We start from the raw sequence: 21,417 nt of genomic DNA, 5'->3' as shown, positions 1-21,417 counted from the left end.
CAAATTGACTGTGCACTTTGAAAAGTGCAGTTATACTCTGCAAGGGCAGTTGTTCCAGAGCTTAGTAAATGGGCAGAAGCTCTCTAGACTTCCATTATCCAATCATGTGCAAGCAAAAATGCTGTTTTTTTACATTTCCCTTGCATATGATTGGCTATTCTTTGCAAAGTGAAGGTTTACCTCATTTACTAAGTGCTGGAGACACTGCACTTGCAGTCTATTTGTCTTTAACAAATCAACCCCCCTATGTGACACTTTTTGGGGACCAGTGACACCAATACAGTGCTAAAAAGAAACGCACTGTCACTGCACTAATGACATTGTCAGGGATGATCAAAGGGTTAACTGTGTTCTCTGGGAGTGCTTGCTAACTGTGTGATGGATGTTGCACTGTAGGAAGACAGAGATTTGTGTTCCCGCTTTTTTTTTGGGGGGGGGGGGGCAAACAATCCATCTGCCAACTCCTCTTGCATTCACTTGTTAGTTACACAGTTAACCCTTTGGTTGCCCTCCTGGTCGCTCCTGTTACCCAACCAGTGTCATTAGTACATTGTACAGTATTATCACTGATCATTGTATTAGCGACATCAGTGTCAGTTAGTTAGTGTCCCTCCCAGCCAGTGTCAGTTAGCGCTATATTGCCCACCTCACTATCACGGTCATACTATAACTGCCCTTACTAGTACAGTGTCTGTACAGATCAGGATCCTGATCACAAACAGAACTATATTAGTGTCTCCAATACAGTAATATAGTGTCCCTAAAAATGCAGTGTAAGCAGGATAAGCCCTGATCACTGCCAGCACTTGTGACATGTAGTAGAATACATTTTGGCCTACATTTATGAAGTATAAACAGAAAAGTCTGTGCTACTACCCATACACCACATAGATAGCAGAGATCCCAGGTGCTCGATCCGCAGTCGCTGGCTGAGTAAAGTAATGTAGAAAATATTATCCGCACTCCGGTTGTTGCTCTTAAAATGTCTTCATTTTATTGAACAGCCACAGTGAACAAACGCAGAGTAAGTCAGTTAAGGCGTTTCAGCCTATAAGGCCTTAGTCATAACCATAACCATGGTTATGACTATGGTCATGAGGACAGGGTGGGAGCATTTGTCCTGGGTTTAGCAACACTTTAAGGTAAAAGCCACAGAGGTGCATTCACTGTATCTATGACAGGGGTGCTCGACCCGTGGCCCTCTGATGTGGCCCTTGACTTCAAACCAAATAAGCGCATGCCCATGATCGCGATCAATGAGTTGCCAACCCACCATCCCAGAGCATCAGAGTGCATGGAGCCATGGTCAGCAGCAGAGGAAGCAGGTGAAGAAAAAAGAAGAAATGGGTCTCACACCGGACCATCAAAGTGCTTGATAAGGAGTGCTTTATTGTCGTATGCCAGTCAAACATGCAGAGCAGGGTGGATATAAATCAATGATTTTTTTTTTTATCTAAAAAATTATTGATTGATTGATGCATTCACACAATTTCACAGTAACCATGAGATAAAACAAAGTTCAGGAATATTCCTTTATACCATTGTTTTGCAAATCTATGTACACTACAAACTGTATGATTGAATCGGTTCCGATATCGCTGTTTTACTAACCTGACAGCTTATTATTCTAAATAGGAAACCATTTTATTTGCAAATAATAAAGATTCTAACTACCACTAAGAATAAGTCCTTACATTTAAAGAGCACCTGTCATTTCAGACCCATGGCAGTGCCTTTTATCGGGCATCCACTCACCTGCTGCTGCCCCATCCCTCACCCTGTTGTGTCACTGCCGCATCACCAGCCGTCCTATTAAAGTGAATGGAACTGTCAGTGAGTTCACAGCAGGTCAGAGGAGGAGTCGCTGTGGGACAGAGATGACAGGTGCTCTTTAAAAATTATGATATAAATCGAGTTGATTTAAATCAAGTTTTTTTACTAGTGATTTAAATCATGATTTAAATTGTGATTTAAATTGACTTGATTCAAATTAAATCCACCCCATCCGCAGAGTTAAGCTCCATACACACTATCAGATTTTCTGTTGAGTTTTTCCTTCAGATTTACCAAAACCATGTAGTAGAAGGGCCTACCTGATTGCATACAAATTGAAACTCCTAAGGTTTGACCTCATATTATGTGGTTTTGTTAAATCTGAAGGAAAAACTCAGCAGAAAATCTGATAGTGTGTTTGGGGCTTTACAGTTATGCCGCGTACACACGACCGGACTTTCCGCCAGACTAGGTCCGACTGAATCAGTCCGTCAGACAATCCGATAGTGTGTGGGCTAATCCAATCATTTTTCATCTAAAAAATCCAATGGTCCTAGAAATAGAACATGTTTCAAATCTGTCCGACGCACTCAATTCCTATCGGGAAAACCGTTCGTCTGTATGCTGGTCCGACGGACCAAATACAACACAAGGGCAGCTATTGGCTACTGGCTATTGAACTTACTTTTCTAGTCCCTTCTTACGTCATCACGTTCAAAATGAACAGACTTTCGAACGGACTTAGTCCATTCGTGTGTGGGCAAGTCTGTTCGTTCGGAAGTCCATCGGAGCTCCGCTGAAAGTCCGTCGGGAAGACCGTCGGACCTAGTCTGCCGGAAATTCCGGTCGTGTGTACCCGGCAATAGTTGACACATTTCACGCGAATGTACTGTGCTTGTTCACAACACTAAACTGTTCTCCACACAGGCTATTTAAAGGTATGTTACTAATTAGAGACACACCTGAAAACCATGTCTGAGTCAGGAGAATAGCTGATAAAGAGGAGGAAGCAGGTCACTGCAGAGGGAGCGGGAGTCACATAAGCCAATGCTTCCTCTGTAGTGCCAGCCCCTGTCCCAGGTGGAGTGATACCAAGTGTACGTCACCTGGCACCTTACTAGCAGCCTAGAGAGTAATGGCCCGTACACACGATACGAATATTGTACGAAAACTGTTGACCAAGGAAGATTCGTACGATTTTCGGATCGTGTGTACACTACTTTCTTGAGCCGATCACGTCAGTTCATCCGAAATTATTAGACCAGACAAGCACGAAAATTTTCCTTGTACGATGCCAGATCTTTAAGTCAGTATAGTTGTCGTCCAAAAATACAATACAAATACATTACAACACGACATCACTTCCAGTTTTTTTGCTGCCGTACGAGAATTTTCGTGACTTTATTTACCCGTTCAATTTCTACTTGCGACTATTAAGCGAAAAAGGTCATGCGATCTGTCGTACGATATTTGGATCCTGTGTACGGGCCTTTATGCTTCCAGAAGCAGGAAGAGGAAAAGGTCAGTGCACTAAATATCACATACACTGCACTTTTGTAATGGGCATATTAGCACTGATAATTTTCCTTCAGGATTAATAAAGTATTCTGAATAAAAAAGTATTATATTGCCCCTTTCACATGGGCGCCTCCACTAAACAAAGTCCGCTTGCTCAGTGGGGGATCTCTCTGCTGATCCCCACTGAGCAGGTGGATGACAGGTCCGTGTCTGCTCCGCTATGAAGAGCAGAAACGGACACAGTCCCACTCTCCTCTATGGGGCAATCAGATAAAAACAGACCATGTGTCCATTTTCATCCGATTCTATGCGTTCCAATCCGCCAGACAAATGGAAAAAAGGACCATCATCCGTCTGTTTTTGGTGGACAGGATCAGATCGGATGGTGGCGGGTGTCTGCTGACATCTGCCGCTCCATAGAGGACCATGCAGGGTCCGAACAGGTCCGCCTGAAAAACTGACAGGTGAACCTAATCGGACAGCCCGTGTGAAAGGGGCCTTAGGCTGCTTTCACACTGAATCGCAGCTGCAGTGCACCTGTGGCTTTCCTGTGGTTCAGCTGCACTGAGCCATAGACTTCTATTATATCCTGCAGGTTTGGTGCACTTTCAGAAAGTCTACCACACCCGCAAGATGTAACAGAAGTCTATGGAAAAATGTAGCCAACTGCAGGTGCACTGCGGAAAGCCGCACTACACCCGTGGTGCAGGTAAATCGCAGCACATCAGCGTGAAAGCAGCCTTATAGGGCGCTCAAGACAGTAAGGGCCCGTTTATATTTGTGGTTTGGGGGGGTCATAAAATGACTTAGTTCACTGTGGCCCACGACTGGTTACCAAATCACTTAAAGTGGTTGTAAAGTCAAAAGGTTTTTTATCTTAATGCATTTATTGCATTAAGATAAAAAGCCTTCTGTGTACAGCAGATGCCCCAGCAATGTCTCTCCAGCCAAGTCTCTCCAGCAATGTCCACGAGTGCCTCGATTGTCCGTGACTCTCCCTCCTGATTGACTGAGACACAGCAGCAGCACCATTGGCTCCCACTGCTGTCAATCAAAGTCAGCTAGCCAATCAGGAGAGAGAGGGGGGGGCTGAACTGTGTCTGAATGGACACACGAAGCTGCAGCTCGCCTCAGGTGCCCCCATAGCAAACTGCTTGCTGTGGGGGCACTTGACAGGAGGGAGGTGCCAGGAGCACTGAAGAGGGACCCCAGAAGAGGATAACCTGGACTGTTCTGTGCAAAACCACTGCACAGAACAGGTAAGTATAACAAGTTTGTTATTTTTAAAGGAAAAAAAAACGAGACTTCACAATCACTTTAAGTGGCCTTTGCTTTTCAAAAGGTTGCGCACCTCTGATCTATGTTAAACATAACTTTTTGCAATTACACAGAAAAAAATTGCAACCAGACTAAATCACAATATTTAAAAAATTTTGGTACCCAAAAAAAGATAATGATGTAAGAATTCCATTATCTCCGGGAAAATATCATCAAGCGCACAATCAGGCCTTGTAATGATTCTAATCGCATCTGCGGCTTTATTTATTTTTTCCATTTGTTTAATAACACACTCCGATACAATGTCATTCAAAGCGTGACAACAGTGTCACTTCCACCCCCACAACACCCACCGGGGCAGCCGTCACAATCACAGCCTTTCTGCAGCTGCGGAACGCCAAATGGACAAAATGTCACAAGTTGAAAAGATTTTCCAAAGGTCACAACTGCTAACTGAGTCACTGGTTCTCATGGCTGAAAAGTAACAATTAAAGAAGGTCTCCAGTAAGCAACACTTGTGTCTAAAACGGCCCTTTTTGTATTTAAAGCTGAACTCCGGGCAAAACAACTAAATACACGGATTAAATGCATACTTTTTATAGGAGCTGTTTCCTTGCAAATAATTTCTGCCCATTCTATCCTGAGATTGACACAGCTCTGCCACACAGCAATGCCATGTCTGGCAAGAAAGTAGACCTGATTTTATTCTACTGCAGATAAAGTGTATATGTATCATTGAAGACATTTTCCTTCACTTGCCGTCCCAGAGTTGCAACAAGAAGCGAGAGGAACTCTACCAAAGTAAGGGAAATCTCCCTCTTATGCCCTGTACACGCGATCGGATTTTCCGACAACAAAACCGTGGATTTTTTTCCGAAAGATGTTGGCTCAAACTTGTCTTGCAGACACACGGTCACACTAATGTTGGCCAAAAATTCTGTGAGAACACGGTGATGTATAACACATGTGACGAGCTGAGAAAAAGCAAGTTCAATAACCAGTGCAGCTCCTTCTGCTTGATTCAGAGCATGCGTGGACTTTTGTGCGACAAACTTGTGTACACACGATCGGACTTTCCGACAACAAGTTTTGTTGGCGGAAAATTTGAGAGCCTGCTCTCAAACATTTGTGTGCGGAAATTCCGACAGCAAATGTTCGATGGAATATACACACGATCGGACTTTCCAACAACAAGCTCACATCGAACATTTCCCATCAGAAAATCCGACCGTGTGTATGTGGCTTAAGATTTTCCTTCTCTTTTTCTGGGTACAGCTCTAAAATGTTGGACTAACTCCGCCCCCCCCCACCCCACCCCCCAAACACACACACATTTTTCTTTTTTTTGTAACAATAGTCACCAGTATAAACAGAGAGGGTGAATCTCCCCAATGGCAAAACTTTACCCACGGTATTCAAAACTAGAAAAAAGTTTTGCCTAGAATTACACTTTAAAGTGGTTATAAAGCCTTAAGGTTTTTCAACTTACTGCATTCTATGCATTAAGGTGAAAAACCTTCTGTGCTGCATCTCTCCCCCAGTTGATTACAAACCAAACCAGCAATGTGCACAAGAAGCGACATTCCGTGGGGGCACCCGCTGAACAGAAGGGGCCTGGAGCACCAGTGGGGGACCCCAGAAGAAGAGGATTGGGGCTGCTCTATGCAAAAGCATTGCACAGAGCAGGTAAGTATAAACATGTTTGTTATTTTAATAATAAAAAAAAAAGTTAAGGTTTAATATCACTTTAAAGTGGTTGTAAAGGCAGAAGTTTTTTTATCTTATTGCATTCTATGTACAACCTTCTGTGTACAGTGGCCCCCCTCAGCCCCACTAATACTTACCTGAGCCCGTCTCTATCCAGCGATGTTGCATGATAGTCTCGGCTGTCCGGGACTCTCCTTCCTGCTGCTGTCAATCAAAGTCAGTGAGCCAATGAGGAGAGAGAGGAGATGAGGCCAAGCCACATGTGTCTGAATGGACACACAGAGCAACAGCTTGGCTCGGGTGCCCCCATAGCAAGCATGGGCACACTCGGCAGGCGGAAGGGGCCAGGAGCTCCGGCGAGGGACCCGAGAAGAAGAGGATCGGGGGCTGCTCTGTGCAAAATCACTGCACAGAGCAGTTAGGTATAACATGTTTGTTATTTTTAAAATAGAATAAAAAAAATACTTTAATATTAATTTAAGTAACACTTACACGTCTTGTCCCTCCCCCAGCTTGTGACTGGACAGTGAAAGAGAAGCAGCACACTGATTAGCTCATCTCTCTGTCACTCACAATGAATGACACAATAACATGGTAACAAAGTAACCCGTGTTAACATACACTGTGGTAAAGCAAATGAAGATGCGCGTTACCGCAAGGCACCTGATCGCAAAAGTGTATTAAGGCCCTGAGGGCGTTTAGCAATAATTTGCAAACTGAAGTCTTATATTAAAGCAGCACAGTATCCTAAGGCCTAAAAAAAAGTTTTTGTGTAACTGGGTGATTGGCATTCTTGGCCTGCAGAATCTCTGAATACCCATGTATTAGATAGAAAAAAACTCTCACCTTGTGCTTGTTTCTCTGCAATTCCAACAGCTGTGCATAATGCAATTAATATGAGGAGTTTTATCCTATAAAAACAAAACAAAAGAAAAAATAGCATTAATATATTCAGTTAAACAGTTACACATAAAGCAACCATTTACATTTAAGGACCCGAATAATTATACAGTATGTTCATATATATACTGTATAATTATTCGGTCCTATATTTTCTCATTGCATTACAAGAGCGAGTATATGCATGAAGGTGGGAAACTGTCTGACCCTGTGTACCCCTTTGCTGTCTGGGTACCACTGGAGACTTTTTTTTTTTAATTATCTTTTTATTGACAGATGCACAAAAGATGACAATTACAGGTAGACAAACAGCCATGGTGTATCACATTATCTGTATATAGAATTGAAAAAAGCAGTTTTGTGCAATCAATAAAGATTTCAAAACCTTTGAGAAAGTAGTAACTGGTAGATGATGGACTATATCTTAAACGGCGTTCGACCGTGATGAAGTGCATACATTTTTGAGCTTAAGAAAAAATTATAATGGGAAAAGAGAAGAAAAAGGGAAAAAAAAAAAGGGGGGGGAGAAAAGGATGAAGTGGGGGGAGGTAGGGAAGAGGATGCGGACAGTGCCCTGCCAGCCCCACAACATTTAGGTCACAATAGGCATAAAAATTGGTTTCATAAGTATTGAGAGTATTCATCAGAAAAACAGAACTGATCCCAGTAGAACCATCTGGTTTTGTTTTCTTCTGATTTGTCCCGAAGAGCGGAGGTCAGATTCTCCATGCTTTCTATGTCATTCATTCTGGCGAACCATTGGGCGAGGGTAGGAGGAGGCTGTTGTTTCCACATGGCTGGAATGAATGCTCTAGCTGCATTAAGTAAATGTTTAAAGAGGAGTTCCCCTTAAAAAAAAAAATATTAAAAGTCAGCAGCTACAAATACTGCAGCTGCTGACTTTTAATAATTGGACACCTTCCTGTCCCAGGGTCCAGCGATGCGGGGGAACGAAGCCCCGCTCGTTCCCCACTTCGCTCGGTGGTGGCATTCTAACTGTGGGCACCGGCTGTGGCTTCACAGCTGAGCACCCACTGTGCATGCACGAGTGGCGCCACGTGACGTGATTGGCCGCACAATCATTTGGGACCGGTCACGTGTGCCTGATGACTGACAGGAGGGAGGGGGCAGAGCTGAGCCCTTCCTGCACCGAGGGGAAGTGATGTCACCAGCCCAGGCACTGAAGGAGGCAGACCACAAGGGACCCCCTAGCAACAGGCATTTAGAGGTGAATTTAAAAAAAATTGTTTTTCAAGTTTCTTTTTTTTTTTTTTTTTTTAGGAATTTCAATGATTTTTTTTTTTTCTGTGCAACACCACTTTAAGTAATGATTTATTGTATTTTTTCCATGAAAGAGGGGTCAGGTTAAGAAGAACTGCTGCAGGGTCTCCGGACACTGAGATGCAAATACATTTGTGGATCAATTGGAGGACTTGCAGCCAAAATGGCTGGATGCCCAGGCATTCCCAGAAGATGTGTAAAAGTGTGCCCCTGTGGGAATCACATCTCCAGCATCGATCGTTCAATTGTGGGAATAGTTTGGCTAGTACAGATGGTGTTCTATACCACCTTGTCATGATTTTGTAAGTGGTTTCCTGGTACTTACTACATATCGATGATTTATGAGCGAAAAAGAGAATCCTATCTTCTTGTTTCGTAAAAGTGACCTGAAGGTCTTTTTCCCATTTGGAAAGAAAGGGAGGTTCCGATTGCGCATGGAGATCTAGTAGAGCTTCGTAAGAAAGGGACAAGGATTTCCTTATCGGACCTTCCCCCAGACAGAGCTCCTCAAATGGGCTGAGAGGCCTCTGAAAGAGGTGTGGCTTGGGTAGTGAGTTCAGGAAATGTGATAATTGGTGAGTTCCACTGGAGACTTTCTAAGGCTTTGTTCACATTTGCAAGAAATTCTAACACAGACACTAACATGCACCTGCAGTATATAGTTAATGCGAGATTTTGACACATATAGCACACGTTTAAAGGGGGTGTAAAGGCAGAAGGTTTTTTAATCTTAATGCATTCTATGTTCAGCAGCCTCCCTCAGCCCCACTTACCTGAGGTCCATCTCTATCCAGCGATGTTCATGAATGCCTCAGCCATCCCAGATTCTCCTTCATGATTGGCTGCTGTCAATCAAAGTCGGCTAGCCAATCCGGGGAGAGAGTGGGCGGGGCAGGGTCGAGGCTTGTTGCCTGAATGGACACAGGGAGCTGTGACTCAGCTGGGGTGCCCCCATAGCAAACTGCTTGCTGTGGGGGCACTGAACAGGAGGAAGGGGCCAGGATCACCAAAGAAAGACCCAAGGAGAGGAGGATCCTGGCTGCTCTGTGCAAATCCACTGCAACAGAGCAGTATAACATGATTCATATTTTTATAGGGAAAGAGAGACCTTCCTCCCCTAGTTCACATCCTCCCCCTAGACTTTAGGGTAGGCCCAAAAACCCATACCCAATATCCAGTGAAAAAGACACAAACGAAAGTACAAAAATTGACAAACATGAGGGAAGAAAAATAAATAAATAGAGGGCGTGCATGTGTACCGGCTAGGCCCTGAGGCCTGGTAAAAAAAATTGCCCGAGGCTGAGGGAAAAAAAGGCCTAGCCCATGGCAGTGTTGACAGTTGCTTCCCTAGATTCAGAACCTGGGCTTCCAGGGAAACAATGTGCTTACATTTTGCTCAGCAGTATTCGGCCTCGATTAGATGATCAAGGAACACATACATGCCACAAGAGGTACACCGAGACGCATCTCCACACATGCCTGGCATCGTATCCACTAATTTAATGGGGATTGGGGGTTATACTCTGTCCAAATTAATAAACGACTAGCTTCCTGACACTCAACAATACTTCACAGGTTCTCAACAAGACAATACACAGGTTAGCACAGGGAGAGGGGTTGTGGTGTAGAGGTTAGGAAAGATGGGAAGTAGGGGTGCAGAGATTAAATGAGAGGGTGGTTGGGATGTAGATGTGAGCCGGGGTAGGGGGTTGGAGTGCAAAGGTGAGTGTAGAGGTAAGCAAAGAGGTGGGTTTGGGATGCAGAGATGGTCAAAATGGGGTTTTGGGAACAGAGGGTAGCAGGGGGAGGGGTTGGGGTGGAGACTTTAGCAGAGAAGGGGGTTTTGGGTGTAAAGTTGAGCAGAGAAGGATGGAGGAGTAATCAGAGAGGGGGTTGAAAAGGTTTTGTTATTTGTATATTTTTATGGCCTATTTATTTTTATGTTGTTGTTTTTGTTTGGAGTTTTGCTTTAATTCCAGGAATATCAAACATAAGCATACTGTCAACCTTCCATTAGAGGATTACCTCAGTTGCCCCATGCAATACCCTTGCAAAATACAGCAAAAATGTCGCTTTTTTAGTCACTCTGACCAATGCAGATAAATTACTCAGCAGAAGAGAAGAAGGAATGACACACTGCGCCAATGAACATAAGAACAGTACCATATTTATTTAAAGGGGTTTTCTACTTTTAGTTCAAAACAGAAATAGCGGTTCAATGTCGAGGCCAGCGGATATATCACGCACACCCCCACTGATCAGCTGTTCTGGAGGCCTGAAAAAGCTACTCACTTGAAGCTATGCCGCTTTATTCTGCCAGTTTCAGAAAGCTGTGGCTTTCACTGGCTTTCCAATCCAAAAGCTGGAATGTGCCAAAAAAAAGGCCAAGCGGCTCTGAGCTGTTTTATCTCACCCGCAGAGCAGCTGTTTGGTGAGGGCTCAAGAGCAAAGAACTCTCATTCATTGTTAGACCATCAAAAAGAGGTGTCTCATATTTCCTAGATGAACATGGAAAACCTCATAAATAACATTGTGAGGTGGCTATAATGATGTGCAAAGTGATGTAATCCATAAGATTTTACTGATACCGATAACGTGCGCACACAGCTGTACAATGTAAAGGGTTGGTGCAATGCATTGTTACAATATTTTTCAATTTTTTTTCTTTTACTTTATTGCCATGATAGAAACACAGTTCATTACAATGCATTGTAGTGAATCACAACATTCTGCACATGCTGCACAAAAATGTATCCTGTCCTACTTTTTTCCAGAGCACATCACTTTGATGTGAACTGAAACTATCAGACATAAGGCAAATTGCCTCATCTATGCCTTGCAACTGCGTTGGGAAACACCACCCATCACCTATGGTGTGAAAGGGTCCTTAAAAAGAGAAGTAGGTACAAAGCTCTTGTGGCCCCAACTTCTCCTGAGGATAACAGGACTGCACTTCGTTCTGCACTTCTGTGACCCATTTTCAGCTGACAGTGGGCTAAAGTCCACTGCTGGCTGACGCCACTGAGCTGGTTCAGGCTCTGGAGAGATCCTGAGTTTACAGTCGGGATCCACCCAGATGCCTAGACAGGCAGCTGTCTTAGCCTCTCAGCAAGCAGCTGGGAGACTGAGCCAGTCACTTACATCGCCTTCACAGCATGGCACTCCAGTGAGCACTATAGGGGCAGAACAAAAAGCCAGTGACGTCTCTCGAAGACCGAGAACAAAGCGATCAATGGTCTTTGATCGCTCAATTCTCGAATTCTTAGAAGCAGCGGAAAACAGATGCAGCATCAGATCGATGCTGCATCCACCTAGGTAAGTATAAATGTTTGTTTATTTGTATTCTCAAACTTCTCTTTTAAGATTTTCATACAAATTAAGCTGTCTATACCTTTAGATTTATTGATCCTTTTTACATGGTATCCATGTACGGTGAGTGACTTGTATAGCTCTACCTGTGCAAACTGAATTGCCTCAGAGCACTTTCTTGTCACCAGAGTCCATCTGTGGATTTGGGTGGTCCTTTTACCCTGTAAGGTCCTGACACACTTACAAACACATACACATATTAAGGCCAATATTTTTTATTTGTTTTAGACAAGGTCTAATTGACCTACCAGCAAGTCTTTGGAGTGTGGGAGGAAATCGGAGTAGCGGGAGGAGACCCACACAGGCACAGGGAGAACATGCAAACCTCAGGCAGATGAAGTCATGGTCAGGATTTGAACCAGTGACCCTATTGCTGCTAGGTGAAAGTGCTAACCACTACACCACTGTGCTGCCTGTCTGTAACCCTGCACTGGATGTTATGATGCTGAGCGATAATCCATTGCCAAAGCATATGGGAGTGGATCTGGTAGGTAAAAGTGCTTTTGCTCTCCCCTAGAATAAGCAAGCAGTGCGTCTGCACTGCAAGGGAGGATTTTCAGATTTCCCAGATTTGGGATTTAAGCTGTGCATATAACTCATTGGTTTTCTGTACAACCTTCATCCAAACTCAGAAATGCAGGACTGAAGCTGAGCTATGGTAGCTGCTTATGCCACTTATTTCACAAATTGTCAGCTAGATGTTTGGCTTCTCATAAGTACAAATGTACTAAGAAACCCACCATACCTCGGGCTGTTTGGTCAATCTCACTTCAAATACTTGACATTCCTTTTGTCACGGGAATACTATACGTCTAGTATTACCAGCTGGCCTTGAACATACAAGGTTTGCAGGACCTGCGCTTGCTATCTGCTCCATACCTGAGACAGACAATTTGTATGCAGACAGAGATGCGTGGAAAAGCTTACAAGTGATCCCACTGATGGTCACCAACTGTGGCATGAAGAACTAAAACATTGTTAACGATGAAGAGAAAAGATAAATTGACTTCTAGACATCTCATCTGTTACATCTTGTTGGTCATAAACTATAGTTGATTTCCAACTAAAATAAGGGTTAAATTCATTTTTTTCTTTTAATGTAAGGTGGCTTTTGCCTACACCAGGACATGCCTGGCTTTTCACGTTTTGCTGAATTAAAGGGAATGTGTAGTTATGTAGTGACTACCGGGTAGAACCACAACCCTCAGTGGAGGACCAGGCATCTGACTACCAAAAATGTTACACAGCCACATTAGCTGCTGACGAGACCTGTGCAGATAATCACACTGGAAAAACCCTTATGAAGGAGGTGTTTTTTACCCCTGAAATATGTGTGTACTCGTTTTGATTGACCCTGAAGTTAACTGGAATAAAGATGAATCTGGATCTTGTAGCCATGGTGTAGTGCTTCAATTCACATGCTTGTTACATTACACTGCAAGTCACGGAAATGGTGGAGATACTCTGGGGTGTAGAAGCCGCTTCCCTGGGAATCAGATCACCCACTTCAATATCATTACATTAAAATAGGATAGCAGTACTAATAAGATAACCTTGGGGGGTCCTCCGCTTTCCTTAAATCCTTAGATACTAAAGCCAGCCAGTTCAACAGGGACCGGCCAAGATTTGATACGTGAATGTACAACCAGTCTATCAGATCTTACATGTGATTATTGCTAGCGGCTATTATAACCGCTAGCAGTAGGCACTGTGTTCTCCTGTTGAAGATGGCTCCTTCTGACTCCCGAAGAACACAGTGGGGGTTATTTACGAAAGGCAAATCCACTTTGTGCTACAAGTGAAAACTACAAGTGCAAAGTGCACTTCAAATTGCACTGAAAGTGCACTTGGAAGTGCAGTCGCTGTAGATCCGAGGTGGACTTGCAAGAAAATAAAAAACAGCATTTTTGCTTGCACATGATTGGATGAGAAAATCAGCAGAACTTCTCCTCATTTCAGATCTACCCCTCAGTGACTGCACTTCCAAGTTCACTATCAATGCAATTTCAAGTGCAAGTGCAAAGTGGATTTGCCTTTCGTAAATAACCCCAAATGGCTCCACAGGAGGAATTCCCCCATCATCGCTTACTGTGTTAAAAGAGGAATCGAGACAATTTCTTTCCTGTAACCTGTGTTTGCAGGAAAGAAAATCGCTCCATCTGTGGCCGGCGTAAAACTAGTTTCAGGCATCATGCACACAAATGATTTAGCCATCTCTCCTTGGCACCTTTCCTGTTGGCAGTGTTAAGTGTATGTTAATCTTCAATCAGTAAATTGGGGACTACTCCTTTAATTCTCTCTGTAATCTCAGAGAAAGTCTGCATTCTCTAAGAGATGTCTAAAGTCATAAAATACCTGGTGATTCTACCAGTTCATTTAGCATATAATCCTTTCCTGTTTGTACTGACCACGCTAGGTACAGAAGCAGATATGTCCTAGCATTGGCAGTTTTTGTCTCTTCATCACATTGCTTTAAATAAACATTTTAACTTTTGATAATGGATTCATGGTCCGCTGGTGACATACTTGTTCTTATCCTCTTCTGACTGGGGAATGACAGAACACTGGACCGAATGCACAGCATGCCTGTAGTCTTGAAGTCAGATTAGAGATGCCCTGCCCCGTTTGGGAATTTCCATAGAGATAAAGGTCTCCTGGGACCAGTGATAGCAGAAGAAGATGCAAGAATCCTCTACAGTCTCTCCACCCAAGGCCACTAAGCTGTGGATAAAAGGGGGACTGAACAGTCATGCTACTGTCCCTCAGATCTCCAAAAAAGGTATTTCCTTGTTTGTTTGTTTTTAATAATAATGGGGCTACATATATATATATATATATATATATATATATATACACTATATAGTCTATATATATATTAATATATAGTTATGGTCGGAGCCCTCCAACTGAGATAGACGTGAAACCACATAAAGACGCCACAAGAATCACAACATAACATAGACCTGAGGTGTATCCTGGTCAGCTGGTCGGTACACCAAAAAGGGGCATACCCAAGATAAGAAATGGTTGATTGTAGAGGAGATATGTGAAGGAAGTGCCCTGTAAAGGAGATGGGAGGGAGGGTATTGTGCACTGGAACCGACAAGGAACACAGGTGAGTGGGCCTTCTAATATATATATATATATATATACATATATATATACATTGTATATTGCTCAAAAAAATTAACAAGGAACACTTTTTAATCAGAATATAGCATCAAATCAAATAAACTCCTGGGATATTGATCTGGTCAGTTAACCACTTCCCACCCGGCCAATGCACATATACGGCCGGGTGGGAGCCGTCTACTCCTGATAGGACGTTCAGGAACGTCCATCAGGAGGAGCGGGATCGCGCGCCCGCGTGCCCGCGCAGCGGCGCGATCCCGATGCGCCCGTGTCACCGGGACACGGCCCATCTCAGATCGGCAGGAGGGCTCTGTGATTGGCCCTCCTGATCACATGACGGCCGTGTCCAATCACGGCCGTCATGTGATGTAAACAAACAGCCGGTTGCTAGGCAATCGGCTCCTCCTCTCCTCACACAGAAGTCATCGCTGAGGAGAAGAGAGCAGATTGCTGCAGCCGGCTGATGATCAGTGAGTATGAGCTGTTTTTTACAGCTTTTTACTCACTGATCTTCAGTCTAGTGTAAACACACAACACACCACACAGTGTAAACACAGTCCCCACATATGTCCCCATAACACACGTCCCCAAAACATACATGTCCCCAAAAAATAAAAACACATGTCCCTAATAATAAAAACATGTCCCCCACATATGTCCCACTAAAATCACTTGTCCCAATGATTATGTGCACACATATGTACGTGATCACCTGCACACATATGTACATGATCATTTGCGTACATATGTCCGTGATCACACAAACCAATTATTATACACTTAACGGAATTTTTTTTACCAAAAACATGTAGCAGAATACATGTTGGCTTAAATTTATGACAAAATTTGATTTTATTGGATTTCTTTTAAAATAGAAAAAAGAAAATATTGTTTTTTTTCCAAATTTCCGCTTTTTTGCGCTTATATCGCAAAAAATAAAAAACGGAGTCGTGAATAAATACCACCAAAATAAAGCTCTATTTGTGCGAACAAAATGATAAAAATTTCATTTGGGTACAGTGTAGCATGACCGCGCAATTGTCACTGAAAGCGCTAGAGCGATGAAAGCTGAAAATTGGGCTGGGAAGGAAGGGGGCGAAAGTGCCCTGTATTGTAGTGGTTAAGTAGCAGAGTGGGTTGTTAATCAGTTTCAGCTGCTTTGGTGTTACTGAAATTAACAACAGGTGCACAAGATGGGTAACGTTGAAACAACCTCCAAAACAGGAATGATTTCACAGGTGGAGGCCACTGACATTTTTTTCCCAACTCATCTTTTCTGATTATTTTTTACTATTTTTTCATTTGGCTAGGGTCAGTGTCACTACTGGTAGCATGCAGAGATACCTGGACCCTATAGAAGACCCTATAGGGTTGCACAGTCAGTCCAACTCCTCCAGGGTGGCACATCAACACATGCCATTGCCAGAAGGTTTGCTGTGTCTCCCAGAGCATGGACGAGATTCCAAGAAACAGGGTTTAGTCACTCTAGGAGCGCTGCACAGGGCTGTAGAGGGTCCTTAATTCATCAGCAGGACCGGTATCTGCAAGGAGGAACAGGATGAGAACTGCCAGAGCCATACAAAATGAGCTTCAGCAGGCCACTGGTGTGAATGTCTCTGACCAAACAATCAGAAACAAACTTCACGAGGGTGGTCTGAGGGACTGGCGTCCTCTAATGGGCCCTGTGCTCACTGCTAGGCACCGTGGAGATCGATTGGCAATTACCACTGAACAACAAAGTTGGCAGGTCAGCCAAAATGGACTAGCCTGCTGCATCACTTTTTCACTTTGATTTATTGCTGTCTTTGAATTCAGCCCTCTGTAGGTTGATCATTTTGGCATCCTTTTGTTTCTAACACATTACCCAGTCCATATCAGTATAGATATTTTTCCCTATTGAGATCTGATGTGTTTTCAAAGTGTTTCTTTCATTTTTTGAGCAGTGTATATTGATGGCGACTAATGTGCTTGTTTTATTTAAGCTTACATTTGCATACATTTTCAACTCCAGCTGCAGTTTAGAACTTCAGGTACTACTGACTACATAATTACCAACAAGTAATTTAGATAGGTCTAATTTTTGTGCTTCAGTGGTGTGCGTTGAAAAAAATAGGAGGACATGTACCGGTATAACCCGGCTGCTGGTGTTAACAAGCCCTTACAGGCAGCATGAAGAACACTCATAAAACAATTTTAGACAGGGCCATAGTAACTACCCAGTAAAAGTTAATGAAGCTTTTTAGCTGCCTTTTACCTAATTGTTAGACGTCAGCTTGATGTCTACATAAAACAGCAGACAATACGACTTGGATTAAATACTCAGGAATCCAATTTCAAGATGAAGCTGTTTTGAATAAAGTTAAACTTGGATAGCATTTATCCCTGTTATTTTTTTCTGCAAAAGTAAATCTTTTCCTAGCTCATGGGTCTGATTATTACAATCAATGCTAGTCTTTCTGTATATGACCGTAGGTGCCATTATCATCCTTAAATTAAATTTTTTTCCAGATCCTTACAATACTTGCTTATTCTGCCACACTGCTTGCAATGTATGGCCACTGTAATGCCCCGCACACACGATCGGATTTTCCGACAACAAATGTTGGAGGTGAGCTTGTTGGCTGAAAGTCTGACCATGTGTATGCTCCATCGAACATTTGTTGTCTCAAATTTTCTGGCAACAAAACTTTGTTGTGGGAATTTCCAATCGTGTGTACACAAGTCCGACGCACAAAAGTTCACGCATGCTCGGAATCAAGCAGAAGGAGCCGGACTGGCTATTGAACTTCCTTTTTCTCGTTTCGTCGTACGTCTTGTACGTCACCACGTTTGTAATTGTTGACCGACATTTGTGTGACCGTGTGTATGCAAGACAAGTTGGAGCCAACAACCTTCGAACAAAATTACGCGGTTTTGTTGTCGGAAAGTCAGATCGTGTATACGGGGCATAGGGTGCATTGAAACATAAGATAAACAGCTGTAAATTTGATGGTGATTGCCTTTTACAACAGTCTCAGTTTAACAGTCACACAATGGATTTGACAGATTTGGTGTTTGCTCAAACTTGCCTCCTGATGTGCACAAACGTCTAGCAGGCTGTACTTTCTACTGCCTTTGTTTTCATTCATAATCGGGGATAAACACTGACAAACTATTCAATCAAAAGGATCCATTCACCAAAACCTAATGAACTCCAGGTAGCTATTAAAGTGGTTGTATACCCAAATTTTTAACTTTTACCTACAGGAAAGCCTATAATAAGGCTTACCTGTAGGTAAAAAAAATATCTCCTAAACCTGTACGGTTTAGGAGATATTCCCCTCGGTATGCGCCGCTGACTGCAGCGGCGCATGCGCACAAGGGGATTCTCGGCCTGAAAATCCGGCAGCGGCCGACCGGCCGGACTGAAATCTCCCGCACGCATGCGCGGGAGTGACGATATCGCGGCTCTGGCCACTCACAGCGCCGGAGCCGCGATACCCGGAAGAAACGCAGAGGGAGCATGTCAGCTCCCTTGGCGTGGATCGGGCCAGATGTCAGGGCCTCGTTCTAAGGTAAGTATTTCATAATGAGCTAGTATGCGGTGCATACTAGCTCATTATGCATTTTGCTTTGCAGGTTTAAAAAAATAAATAAATAAATTGCGGGTTTACTACCGCTTTAAAGACACAAATTAGTGCAGCTCTGTATTTATTAGTAGACTTTTAAACATATTTTTTAAAGTAGGTGTAAACACTCTTGTATGATTTTTACCTATAGCTAAGCCTATAATAAGGCTCTCCTACAGGTACAGCAAATATCTCTTAATGTGCACCATTTAGGAGATATTTACTATATATATATATATATATATATATATATATATATATATAAGCAGCCGGTGATGTCACTGGCGCATGTGCTCTGAAGGCACGATATACCCGTACCGTTCCTTCAGAGCCATACCGTAAACAGTGACGTCATGGCCAGCTTGGTCATTCATATCACCAAAGCCCGTGAACCCAGAAGGAAGACCAGGTGAAGGTGGAAGCGCCTTCAGCAGTGACAGTGCGCTGCTGAAGGGCTTCCTTTTCAGGTAAGTCTGTTACAATGTGCTAGTATGCGATGCATATGTGATGCATACCAGCACATTATGAATTAAACTGCCATTGCCTTTTTTTTGTGCAGTTTACTACCACTTTAAATGTAAGCAGTGTAAGGTACCTGAATTTGGCTTGGTATCAGGCTCTTGCAGTTCCAGCAGTGGCAGCTGGTGCTCAATTTTATTGGGGGAGTGGCCCCCACCCAGCCAGAAACCAACCCACCCTCCCCTTGCCACTCAATCGATCGCCCATTCGATTGCTGCTTTGCTCGCCCATTGCCTGTTAGGCCCCCTGCCGGCCCCGCACTTACCCCAACCAGGTCACGGCTTCGGCGGCATACCCCCCCTGTATTTCCTCCCGAGTCCTGTCACTCGCTTCTCCTCCTGGCCAATCGGGTCCTAGGACTCCCAGCCAATTGAGTCCCAGGACACGCTTCCTGATTGGCCGGGAGGAGAAGCATGAAGACATTAGCAAATTAGTTTGCTAATGTCACACAACTGGGTGGGCTTGGGGCACAGTGCTTTGTGCCCCGAGCCCATCCTTTTTGAAGCCAATTAGAGCCTCAGGCTCTAATCATGTGCTTAAAAAAACACATTGAAATTCATGCGTCCAGCGCCCTGTATGGAGATTAGGGGCCACACTGAGTCCACTGAGTCCCAGTACAACAGAACCCAAAGTGCAAGAAGGGAGAAGCCATTCAGGTATGCTGAAGTGCAAAGAGCATGCTGATGTAAGGAGAGAGCAGAGTGACAGAGAGATGAGCTCATCTGTCTGCTGCTTTTTCTTTCATGGTCCAATAACAGGCTGGGGAAGGGACAAGACCTAAAATTGTTTCCGAACTGCAGCACAAGAAAATCAGACTTTGCCAGATTCACTCTTTCTATTTGTCCTGGAGACAGTTATCACCAAAATTGAAGGTGAAAGAAAAGCCTAAATTATTATTATTTAAGGTACTTCTATAGCACCGTCAATTTACACAGCGCATTACATATACATTGTACATTCACATCAGTCCCTACCCTCAAAGAGCTTACAATCTAAGGTCCCTAACTCACATTCATATACTAGGGCCAATTTAGACAGAAGCTAATTAACCTACCTGCATGCCTTTGGAGTTATTGGAGGAAACCGAAGTACCCAGAGGAAACCCATGCAGGCACAGGGAGAACGGGCAAACTCCAGGCAAGTAGTGTGGTGGTTGAAATGCAAACCAGCAACCCTTTTTACTGCTAGGCGAGAGTGCTACCCACTACCCCACTGCAGATTGCAAGTGGTCACCAAAACAGGAATAGAGGGGTATTCTTCCAATGGGGGACACACGTTCTGGTCACTCTGGAGACAACGAGGGATGTTTTGGCTATAGGACAGGAAATGACAAGGGTTATAATCCTCCCTTACTTCCAATATGAAAAAAAAAAAAGGTTTTATCCTCAGTTCTACTTTAACAAAATATATGTTGTCCAGGATTTACATTTACTTTAAAGCCCCATACACACTATCAGTTTTTCTGCTGAGTTTTCCCAAAACCATGTAGTGCAAGGGCCTGTCTGATTGCATTCAAATTGAAACTCCTAAGGTTTGACCTCATATTATGTGGTTTTGATAAATCTGAAGGAACAACTGATAGTGTGTATGGGGCTTTAGGGGATTTTTTTTGTAAAATGTTACATTACAGAGACTGATGTTTGCTGCATACCATTCTGTCAACATCTCCTCCTGAGCATTTTGGAAAAAGCCCAAAAACGACGAGCCAAACTTGACAATAAGGAGACTTTTTATGAAGTGCCATAAACCAAAGTGAATATAATCCACCGGCAGCAGCTGGACAAAACAGATGTTATTATATACAAAATTCAGAAAACAAACAGATGTTATTGTTATTCTAAAATGGAATTCCATATTATGGAGAATTTAAGTGAATTAAGTTACCACAATTCCCACCAAAATCAGGCCAATCATACTGCATATGATTCAGACTTCATCCTACTCATACCATCTATGCTTCTATTTGTAGGAAGCTGACAATTATTAGGGAAATGTGCAGTCTTGAGATCATTTGCAAATAATTACTGCAAATATTCAGTGTACAGTCCAGAGAAAGTAATGAATGTGAAGCAGAAATATAATAAAAATAAGAGTTGGGACAATTGGTTAAACATATCTAGAGATGTTACCTATGTCTGCCTGCAAAGTTTTAGGTACCTCCAGCATAATGGGGTGACCACCAGCTATCATGTATTCAAGCCACATACTTCTGATTCCGGTGCCAACTATGATGTACATATATTCAGCTAGTCTTACCAATGGCATTAAAAGAAATGAATATTATGTAATATGTACACTAAGGAGTCTCCGAAGATTTTAGTACAAGGTCCGC

At 43.2% G+C, this 21,417-nt stretch overlaps 1 protein-coding gene across 1 annotated transcript in view; it reads right to left on the bottom strand.

The window, feature by feature from the left end:
* Positions 1 to 21,417, bottom strand: part of COL24A1 (collagen type XXIV alpha 1 chain) — a 413,884-nt gene that overhangs the window by 329,230 nt on the left and 63,237 nt on the right. Inside the window, exon 2 of the mRNA XM_077450311.1 lies at positions 7,123 to 7,187. Coding sequence (XP_077306437.1) covers positions 7,123 to 7,187 — 65 coding nt within the window. The remainder of the gene's footprint in view (positions 1 to 7,122; positions 7,188 to 21,417) is intronic.

The sequence above is a fragment of the Lithobates pipiens genome, unplaced genomic scaffold, assembly GCF_037356315.1.
Source record: "Lithobates pipiens isolate NorthernLeopardFrog02 unplaced genomic scaffold, aLitPip1_a1.2 Scaffold_23, whole genome shotgun sequence".
Taxonomy (NCBI): domain Eukaryota; kingdom Metazoa; phylum Chordata; class Amphibia; order Anura; family Ranidae; genus Lithobates; species Lithobates pipiens.
Note: the sequence above shows the minus strand (reverse complement) of the source record. Positions and strands in the feature narration are given on the sequence as shown.